This window comes from Manihot esculenta, chromosome 4 (genome assembly GCF_001659605.2).
Source record: "Manihot esculenta cultivar AM560-2 chromosome 4, M.esculenta_v8, whole genome shotgun sequence".
Taxonomy (NCBI): Eukaryota; Viridiplantae; Streptophyta; class Magnoliopsida; order Malpighiales; family Euphorbiaceae; genus Manihot; species Manihot esculenta.
The window spans coordinates 16,092,281-16,103,880 of NC_035164.2; the positions used below are offsets into that span (position 1 = coordinate 16,092,281).

Genomic DNA, 11,600 nt, shown 5'->3' on the forward strand with positions numbered 1-11,600 from the left:
ACAGACCTAGGAGGGATCTCCATGAACACCATTTCAACTAATTCTCCATGGAGAAATACATTCTCCACATCAAACTGTTGTAAATCCCAGTCTAAGTTGGCTGCAAGATAACGGGACTCTGATTGAGTTCATTTTTGCAACTAGAGCAAATGTCTCTTGATAATCTACTCTATAGGTTTGGATGAAACTTTTAATAGCCAATCTGGCCTTAAACCATTCAATTGTGCCATCAGCTTTGTGTTTCACTATGAATACCCACTTACAGCCAACAAGTTTCTTCCCTGGTGAGAGAGAGATAAGCTCCTATGTCTCATTTTTTTCCAGTGCTTTCATCTCTTCAATCATTGCTCCTTCCATTTAAGATCTGCGAGAGCTTTCTTCCAATCCTGTGGAATAGACAAGGCAAAGACTCTATAGGAGGGAGATAAAGAATCATAAGAATAAAGTTAAAAATAGGGTGTTTGGTATAAGATCTAACACCTTTTCTTTGTGCAATAGGATTATCTAAATCATTGGAGCATTCAAGAGTTGTTGTTAATTCACTAGAAAAAGATTATTGACTCTGAGAACGCTGCATAATGGCTTTTTCTGCCTTGTCTCTCCTCGAATACCTTCTTAAATCTAACTTGTCCAAACGTTTAATTCTCTCCCCCTGATTAGACGTCTCTTCCTATCCACTAGAACTCTTCCTCTGAACCATATCATTCAGAATCACAAAATTTGATATTACTTTCTCTTGCTCATTATTCTTCTCCTGAAAAGATAACTGGGTGGTTCTGAAGTAAGGTTAAATTTCTCTAAAGGTAACATCCATACTGACAAAATATTTCCTAGACGGAGGGTGATAACACCTGTATCCCTTCTGTATCGAAGAATACCCAACAAATACACATTTAAGGATCTTAGGGTCTAACTTTCCCACCGTCCTAGTATGGACAAAGTAAAGACACCCAAATACTTTTGGTGGAACAATGTATGAATTCCTTCCTTGTAGAATCTCCAAAGGACTCATAAAATCAAGGCTTTAAGGGGCATTCAATTGATAAGATAAGCAGATACAAAGACTGCATCTCTCTAATATGCTTTGGGTAGGTTCATGGTGAACATAAGATATTGAGCTACCTCCAATAGATATTTGTTTTTTCTTTTAGCAACACCATTTTGTGTACTAGTATAAAAATAACTTGTGTGGTATATTATCCCATTGGATTCCAAATAAGTAGAAAACATACTATCCATATATTCTCTTCTAGTGTCAGTTCTCAAAATTTTCACCTTAGTATCAAATTTAGTACAAATCATCTTGTGAAATGTTGAAAATAAGAAAAGACATCACTTTTAACTTTAATAAAATATACCCAAGTTATTCGAGTGCAACAATCAATAAAAGTGACAAACTATCGATTACTAGATAAGGAGACAATTTGAGTACGCCTCCAAACATCAGAATGAATAGTCACAAAAGGAATTTGGCTTTTATTATGACTCAAAGGATAGGAGGTTCTAGTATGCTTAGCATACTCACAATCATTATAAAATAAAGAATCAAACTAAGTTCTAGCAAACAAACTAGGATAAAGTTTTTCTAAGACAAAAAATTATTGATGCCTTAACCGCTTGTGCCACTGTATTATTTCCTTATTGACATCCTTATTTTTTTCAAAACAGGTTTGAAATATCTAAGAACTTAGATCACCTTTCAATATGTATAAGCTATCATGTAGTCTACCATTATCAATCCTCTTTCCTATGAAAAGATCTTGAATAACACAATGATTAAGAAAGAATTCAATTTAACAGTTAAGAGCATTGGTGATAGCTCTAACAGATAAAAGGTTAACAGGAAAACGGGGAACATGAAGGACAAATGATAATTTAATATTGGATGCACAAATAATAGAGCATGTTCTGGATATAGGAGTAAAGAGCCATCAGCAATTCTGACACTGTCTTTGGTTAGAGAAGGAAAATAATTTAGAAAGTATTTAGAAGAGCCTATCATGTATCTTTTCGCAACAGAATCAATAATCCATGGAACAATATCAAGGGATGAAGCATTACCTGACTTTACAAAGTTAGATGTGGCACTTGAGGAGGAAGAAGTTTCAATATGAGACAGGAGGCGCTTGAGACTCTGAATTTCATTAAAGGAAAGGAACTCAGCAGCTGTTGTCTCCTTAAAGGGCTCCTCCACAGGTTCTGCTAAATTAGCTTGAACTCTAGATGTACCTTGTTTCCCCCCACAGCCTCTAGTGGAATGACCATGTAACTTTCAACAAGTCTCCTTGGTATGCCTCATTTTCCTCTTTCTCAGAATTAGGAGGTTGCAGTGTGCTCAAACTAATAGCCAACCCAGTCTTTTCAAATGGTGCAGTATAAAGCGTAGTATGTCAGCGACTTTTCTCTTATTGAACATAGGCATGTGCCTTTTCTAGTAAAGGAAAAGGGTTTTTCCCCAATACTTGGACCCAAATTAGATCATATTCATTATTCAAACCCTACAAGAAAATCATAAATCTGCTCCTTTTCAATCATTTTCGAAATTTGACTGCATCTCCAGTTCAGTCTGCCTGGAAGTCCTGATAGTAATAAAGCTCCTACTATAAGCCACATAGCTTAGAATAAAATTAGGAGATAGTTATTTCTCCTTACTTAGTAATATGGATCTTATTCCAAATATCATCAATTTGGACATCATTCTCAATCTTGCAATAAGTTACGGACAAAATCTTCTATATCTTTATAGCAGTATCAAGTAATAAAGAAGACTTAGAGATATGAGGTTGCATAGAGTTAAATAACCATATCGTAAAAAGACAATTATTCGAGTCCTATTGAGAAAAATCTGGATCACTCTCATCCGGTTGTTTCTTATTACCAGTAACATAGTCTTACAGTCCTCTAACCTTGATCAAGCAAGATAATTGGTTCCATCAAGTTTTACGGAGCTAATTTACAAGGAAAGGTTATCGATGTTAGAACACGAGACCTTTTTATCTTTTGCCATGATAAAAATAAATGAACCATTAAAGAATAGGAGGTATCCAAAGTTGTACACACAAGAGAGCCTAACTAAATCATCAATAGACTAGGTTGAGGCACGAGATGGCCGGAAAGAGGTCAAAAACAATGCCAGAGTGGATTGGGCAACATAGCAGTGTCAGACAGAATCTCACACGTTGGGAAGAAAAGGCGCGTGAGCCTCATGTGCGTGGCTTTTTAGCGTTAGAATTGGATGGCTGGCCGGCGACAGTCTAGCGACCTAAGGTAGTACCAAAAAGGTAGATCTAGAATTTTAGAAAACCTAAAGATGAAAAATTGAATTTAAATCCTAAAATCAGGAAAAAATTATGATACCATGAAGAATTTTGGAGAATTATAGAGTATTCTTATATTTCATTTTTAATCTTTACAAGTAATTTACATGACTATTTATAAATAAAGAATTACAATTAAACAGGAAGCAAATAATTAAAACAATTACAGAAATAATTAAGAATCCTTATTTATGCGTAAAATCCGTAATCAAATCATATCACTAAAAATTAGCAAATAAGTCAAACAGATTCCAAACAAGGGGGTTATGTGTTAGACCTGCAATGCCCTTTGAAACAAGAAAGAGGGAGAAAGCGAGAGAGAAATAGACTGGGCTGAGAAAAGAAATAAAAAGGGGAGAAGATTTAGAGAAAAAATAGTGAAGATATAATTCTTGTATTTGATGCTTGAATGAGGAATACATACGCCTCCCTTCATTGTATACTTGATCTACTCTCGGTAACTGTCACAGACACACTCAACTAATTACAACAGATTCCATAACAGTTCTATAACTACTTTCTCTCTATTGATACTTATATTTCCTCTCCCTAACTAACTACTCGACTCCTTAGTCATGACACTTCCATCGAAAAAACAAATCTCCTTGTTGTAATGTACACAATAGGGAATAATGCTCAAACAAATTCAAGACATGGCATGCAGACTGGATGTTCAAAATAATTTATATTAAGAAATATTTTTTTCAATTTTGCAGACATTGTGATCCATCATATTATAATAGATGTGTGCTTTCTGCATTATTTAATGAGTGATGTTCTAGTTTTACCTATCTTTTAATAATTGTTGCAAATACTAACTACGGGATGTGATGTTTTAGGTTGCTACTGCATGTGCACTTGCAGCACATAAGTGTCAGCGCCCTGTTAGGATATATATGGACCGCAAGACTGATATGATAATGGTAGGAGGAAGGCATCCTATGAAAATAACATACAGTGTAGGATTCAAATCTAATGGGAAAATTACTGCCTTGCACCTTGATATACTAGTTAATGCTGGCATATCTCTAGATATAAGTCCATTGATGCCAAATGCCATATTGACTTCACTTAAAAAGTATGATTGGGGTGCTTTATCTTTTGATATAAAGTTATGCAAAACAAACCTTTCAAGCAAATCAGCAATGCGGGCTCCTGGAGACCTACAAGGATCATATATTGCAGAAGCTGTAATTGAACAAGTAGCATCCTTTCTTTCCATGGATCCAGATTCTTTGAGAGCCATAAATTTTCACACATATAATAGCCTTAAGTTATTCTATGATGTTAGTGCAGGTGATCCTCTAGAATATACTTTAATTACAATATGGGATAAGTTGGCCACATCTTCGAGCTTTAACCAAAGGACTAAAATGATAAAAGAGTTTAATAGGTATAATATGTGGAAGAAAAGAGGTATTTCTCGAATACCTTGTGTGTATGCTGTGTCCTTGAGACCAACTCCTGGAAAAGTAAGCATTCTAAGGGATGGGTCTATTGTTGTTGAAGTTGGAGGAATAGAGCTAGGGCAGGGGCTTTGGACGAAGGTAAAACAGATGGCTGCATTCACTCTCAGTTCAATAAAATGTGATGGAGATGCAGATTTCTTGGATAAAGTACGAGTCATACAAGCTGATACTTTGAGTTTAATTCAAGGAGGGATCACTGGTGGGAGCACTACATCTGAGTCAAGCTGTGAAGCAATCAGACTTTGCTGTGAAGTACTGGTTGAGAGACTGATGCCTCTAAAGAAAAGGCTGCTGATGCAAACAGATTCAATAAGATGGGAGATGCTTATTCAAAAGGTGGCTATTCGCATGTTTGGAATATTCTACTCATCATCCTTCTATTTACAGTTCCTTTTTGCTGAAATCTTGATCACTTGAAAATTTCCTTAGTGATTTTTCACTGTCAACTATTATTGTACACTTTCACCTCCCTCTTATCAAGAACCCCTTTATTGAATTTTTTGGATCTTACTTTTTACATTTGAATAGTGAATTTTGAGAGAAGTTTGCTTTTGTAGACTGATTAGTATGGAGAGAGAGTACTACTGAACTTGATTTTTTTCATATATATTTTATTGTTTAGATTTGGAAGCTCTTTGCTATCTCACTTGTGCGCAACATAAATGCAGGCATATTTGGAAGCTGTGAACTTATCAGTGAATTCTTACTTTGTTCCTGATTTTGCATCGGAGTGTTACTTAAACTATGGTGCTGCAGTGAGTGAGGCAAGTTTTTATTCAATGCTTTCTTATTATCCTTTCTTTAGTACCGCAGTGAGCGACTTGCAACTGTAGTACTTCTTATCTCTGTTTGAGTACTTGTAATTTTTGTTGAATTGTTTTAGGAAGAAAATGCAATAATAAGAAAATACGGTAAATATATGAACTCTAATTTAAATTTTAGAAGATAAAAGGCAATTACATTAACAAATTAACTTCTTTACTTTTATTTTAAATTTTCAAACTAAACATAAGCTTGTCTTTTGTTTTTGAAATGGCAAAAAGCAAAAAAGCAAGCTTGCATGTTCAAACATTTATCATGATATATATTATTCAGGATGATAATCCAGTGCAGTTAACATTTTTCAGAATTAATTATTTTGCACTTGATATGACTGACGAGACAGGTGGAAGTAGACCTTCTGACAGGGCAAACAACAATTTTGAGATCTGATATTTTATATGATTGTGGACAAAGTCTCAATCCTGCTGTAGATTTAGGACAGGTTAGCTCTTCCCTTCTGTATAATTTCTTAAACTATGGCCTTTTTCAAAGTGTAGTTATTTTTGCTTAAAATCTCTTTATCAAATTGAGGGGCAATGCTGTCTATGGCCTCAATGGACTTAAAAAGAGAGGGAACCTTTATGTGGTTGCTTCATGGTATTTTTTATTGAGAAGTAGGACTTGGTGTTTGCAGATTGAAGGAGCTTTTGTCCAAGGAATTGGGTTTTTCATGCTTGAAGAATACACAACAAACTCAGATGGATTAGTCGACATAGAAGGCACATGGACGTACAAGATCCCTACAATTGACACCATACCAAAGCAGTTCAATGTCGAATTACTTAGCAGTGGATATAACTCGAAACGTGTTCTCTCTTCAAAAGGTAGATCATTAGTCTATGATAATTTCTCCATGCATGCACAAATGGAAATTTCTCCTCATTATCAAGTGTTCAGTATTTCTTTCAAGCCTTTTGGATGCACATTAAGTGGGAAAAATGTATACCTCAACTCATAATATAACTTATGCTCTTATCTGAGCTTGATTACAAATGAATCAGATGACATTTATTTTTAAGAGGAGCTTTTTTGAGGCATAACAAATGAGCATATGGGACACCAAGCCATCTGCATGAAGTTGATATTTTTCTGCTGAACTGAGTTATGAGTCCAATAATTTGCAACATAAAGTTAGCTGGCAGATTTTATTTCTATGTTTGTTTTGTTTGATTCTGTTAAATTTAGGCCAGACCTAACTCACTCCAAAAGTGAGCTCAAGGGGAGGAGTGCCTATGGCCCATATAAGGGGCAGATTACCCCTTTCCATGTTGGGATTCAATGCACCCCTCACGTCCAGAATTTTTACTGGTGCGAGACATATTTATGGGAGGCTCAATCAGATGGGAGGCTCTGATACCGTGTTAAATTTAGAATAGGCCTAACTCACCCCAAAAGCTAGCTCAAGGGGAGGAGTGCCTATAACCCATACAAGAGGCACATTACCCTTTCCACGACCGACATGGGATTCAACATATTCCAATAAAGGGAGGTCAAACATAAGAATGCATTTTTTGGGAGGTCTCTAATATGTGTCACAAATTACAATAACCGAATCACATTTTATTGTCGAGCTCCTTCAGAAAAAAATGACAGGCTACGAGATGCTTTAGATAGCAATTGATGTTGAGAAATGATGTGTTCGAGTTCATGCTACTATCAGAATTTAAGGAATAACCCTGGATAGCAAATCCTTTTAGACTATCAATTGTAGTGCAATTTGAAAAATATTGTTTTTGAATCATATCTTTTTTTGTGCAGCTTCTGGTGAGCCACCACTACTACTGGCAGCCTCTGTCCACTGTGCTACAAGAGCTGCTATTAGAGAAGCAAGGAAACAACTTCATTCATGGGGTGGCTTAGATAGCTCTTATTCAACGTTCGAGTTAGGGGTTCCTGCCACCATGCCTATAGTAAAGGAGCTTTGTGGGCTGGACGGTGTGGAGAGGTACTTGTTGTGTAAAGTGGGCAGCAATTGATATTTATTAATGAATGGAAACAATATTCATATTTATAGTTTATTTAAATGTATGAGTTGTTGTGGAAGTAAGAAATGTTATGGCAAAGTTTCCACGGTTTGTGGTTGATTTTTATATTTTATGGATATGGCCAATTATTAATTTTATTTATTTTATATGCATACTGGAGTTTAAAAAAAAATAGGACTTAGATGTAATATCTCTTAGGACTGAAATGAAAAGAAATAGAGTTTTTTTTATTATTATTGTTCGATTATGGAATTAAAGTTTTAGGATTTACATGAAAAATTTTAACATTTTATTGAAAAACAAATGAATAGAAAATTTTAAATGTTATGTAGGCTTGAAGTATTTGTAATAGCTCGGCTTAAATTGATTCAAATAACTTTTGTGTCCATTTTTCAAATTGATTCAAATAACTTTTGTGTTGATTTTTTACTCAGTCCAAAATGGTTAATTTAAGTTTTTTAGTAGTATTATACCTGTAACGACCCGAAAATCGGACCGCTACCGGCGCTAGGATCCGGGTCGACTTAAGGCCGCCGGGACCCGTAGCAAGCCTAACATACAACCTGTAAACTTATTTAATCCCATACATGATCAACAACATACATAAAAATTTAAAACTTTTCTTTCATACATTCTATCATCCACCAAACTCAACCTGTGCATGCACTGAACATATACATCATCATAAACTTGATCCCTCTGTGGGATCTCATCAAAGCTGTAACAGCCCGGAAACCGATACCCCTCTGTAACGGCCCGAACCGCCACCGGCGCTAGGATCCAGATCGGCTTAAGGCCGCCGGGACCCGTAGCAAGCCAAACATACATACTAATACCTGGTCAAATTCCATACATGATTAAAACTGAACCATAAAAACATGAAAATTGAACATCTGATGAACCCAAACCTGACCTGTGCATGTATCCTGACATGAAACATACATCATAAAATCATAAAACCTCCACTGGAGTCCTCATCATATACTCCAATGGGGTAACATTACATGCCTCAAGTTTGGTTCTCAACTCAACATAAAAACATTACATAACCATGCATCAACAGGGACTAACCAGTCTGTAGGGCCAAGCACAACTAATCCATAAACATTAACTCTACTATCAGTTACATACATCATCTCAAATTACATTACATCAACTTATATTACATGTCCACTTCTAAAACTACTAAACATAAACATAATCTAAGCTATTACAACATGCATATCTTAACCTTGACTTTACCCTGCAGCCTCTGGACTCTGACTTAAACCTGCAACACTGGGGTTAGGGGAAAGGGGTGAGCTAAAAAGCCCAGTGAGTAGAAATAGCGAAAACAGTTCATTAATTACATGCTTTCATGAAATGCGTCATAACACAAGTAAATCACATCACTTTGTCCGTCTCGGGGCTCATGCAGATAACTATTCCCCACGGAGTGTTTTTAGAGAGTTCCTTTGAATTGCTAGCATCTTTACTCTCAAGGATCGGACATGACCCCAAAAATCCCTCTGTCGGTGCCCGGCTCCCCCAAAGGAGCTCACACAGGACTTTCACATACATGACGGGGTACCTAGTCCACAGAGAGCTCACAGTGACTTTCCTATATGTACTTGTCCGGCTCTCAAAGGACTTACCCAAGACTCAATGACAGATATGGGCTATTGGAGTCGCCTTGGTCCAAACCTACCTCAACATCAACATGAAATAATGCAATGCAACATATTCGTGAACTAGTGCAGTCAACCTACTATACATAATTATGATGCATGAACATGCTTTAGGCATTAGATTTTGTGCATAAAATATTAAGTTTAGTTCTACTCACCTCCTGGCAGACGCCGACTGACTCTGCACCTGCTAGCACTAATGGCCTCCTCGGTCTCTCGGGTCCGATCCTACACAGGTGGACTCGAATGAGGTGCCAAACATACTCTAACAACTCATAAACATACTCCCCAAAAACCCTCTAAAACATCACTTAAACATGCATAGGAAACACCCAAGAAACGGCTGGACAGGGCACTTTCGGCGGCACCTTCGGCGGCCGAAAGTCCCCTCCAGAGACGAAACTCGGGCAGGTTCGGCGGCACCTTCGGCGGCCGAAACCTCAGGACAGAAACGAAAGTCCCTCCTTCGGGGGCACATTCGGCAGCCTAAAGACTGCCTCCCATGCAGGTTCGGCGGCCGAAACTCCTTTCGGCGGCCGAACCTGGTCCCCTCTGGACGACAGGTCCGATTCTGCCAAGCCAAAAACCAAACTCAAATACCCCAAATCCTCTCCCAAACATGCATACGCACTCCCACAAGCATAAAGGAGCATAAACTAACATAAACTCCTCAACACAAACATCACATAACATACATTGGGTATAAAACCCACATAAACCTTAAACATGCATATCTACCCAAACTCAACCATCAAACTCTATAAAACTTACTTAAAACTTCATGAAAACACTAGGGAAGCAAGGATCTACACTTACCTCTTGAAGATCGAGGGCTGGTGTGACCCCTAACTCGGAGGTGTGGAGAATCCAAGCTCCAAAAGCTCCAAGCTCCCAAAACTCCTTTTAAGCTTTAAATCTTCAAACACAAGGGTAGAAATCATGAAAAACTTGAGAGATGGGTAGAGAAAACACGAAAACGACCAAAGGAAGGTATAAACTCACCTGAGCTCGAGAATGGGGAGAAAACTCTCCCATTTCCGATCTGAGGGCCCTTTATAGGTGGCCTGGTCGAAGACCTTCGGCAGCCTAACGTGCCCCCTAAACTCATGCATGTTCGGCGGCCGAACTTGACTTTCGGCGGCCGAACCTTGGCTCGTTTAAACAAGACTTTCGGAGGCCAAAGGCGCTCCCGAAGCCTTTCCATGTTCGGCGGCCGAACTTCACTTTCGGCGGCCGAACCTGGCAAACGCCTCCTTGGTCTTTTCTTTTCAAAACTCAATTCTTTTTCATTTAAAACCATGAAATCATGTGAAAAACATTTTAGAAAACACATTTTACCCCTTCTAGAGAGATCCAACACCCTAGATTCCGCCGGAAGGCAAGAATCCCGATGCCGGATTCTAGCCGGGTATTACATTCTACCCCCCTTACAAAAACATTCGTCCCCGAATGTTAAAACAACAAACACAAGCATGCAAGCAAGCAAGCGAATCCTAAAGCTTCTCTCCAAAGAGAGACACCAAACGCTGGAGTAAGAACTCCCAGGTTCCTAAACTCCACGAGCTTCTGCTGCGCTACTCTGATCCTTCTCTGCTCTTACTCTTCTCTTCTCACTTACTAACCCAAAACTAACTCTAACTCTCACAGGTAGTACCCGAATTTCCGATCTACCTGGGAAAACAAACAGCTCCTACTAGCTGTCCCAATAGATCATCCATCCTTCATGGGAATACCTGCCCTTGGTAGTGACCTTGTTTAACTGCTTACAGTCGTTACAAAGTCTCACGGATTCATCCTTCGTTTCCCACAACCATACTGGAGCAATCCAGAGTGAGGTACTAGGTCGGACAAAACCCCTTGTCTACCAAGTCTCGCCTCTACTCTACTGCTACCTCTCTCTATGCAGGCGCCATCCTATAGGGAAGGGTAGAATTGGTTCTGCATCCAGACACCACTCCTACACCAAACTCTAACTCCCTGACAGATGGTAAACCTGACAACTCGCCTGGGAAGACATCTAAGAACTCTCTCTAACAACTGGCACTGAGGCTGGTTCCCGACCCAACTACTAACTCTCCAGCGAGAACTAGAATCCTCTGACAACCCCTCCTACGCACCCTATGAGCCTGACAGGCTGACATCAAACTTCTAGGCAACCTACACTGTCCCCTCAAAAGACTATCTCTGACCCATCCGTCCTCTGAACCTGGCCACCTAGTCTCTACGGACCAAAGTAGTACCACAAGTAGAAACCCAATCCATCCCTCGATTGACGTCCGGACAGCCAAGTCCAAGACCTCAAAATCGGGTGGATGGATTCTACCCTCAGCTGACACCTGA

At 38.5% G+C, this 11,600-nt stretch overlaps 1 protein-coding gene across 4 annotated transcripts in view; it reads left to right on the top strand.

The window, feature by feature from the left end:
• The window catches only part of LOC110612851 (indole-3-acetaldehyde oxidase), a 62,113-nt gene extending 54,368 nt beyond the window's left edge, over positions 1-7,745 (top strand). For all 4 annotated transcript variants that reach the window (XM_021753675.2, XM_021753676.2, XM_043955906.1 and 1 more), the window contains 5 exons: positions 4,157-5,122; positions 5,455-5,550; positions 5,952-6,050; positions 6,243-6,432; positions 7,367-7,745. In XM_021753675.2, coding sequence (XP_021609367.1) covers positions 4,157-5,122; positions 5,455-5,550; positions 5,952-6,050; positions 6,243-6,432; positions 7,367-7,584 — 1,569 coding nt within the window. In that variant the 3' untranslated portion in view covers positions 7,585-7,745. The remainder of the gene's footprint in view (positions 1-4,156; positions 5,123-5,454; positions 5,551-5,951; positions 6,051-6,242; positions 6,433-7,366) is intronic.
• The last annotated feature ends 3,855 nt before the right edge of the window (positions 7,746-11,600 follow it).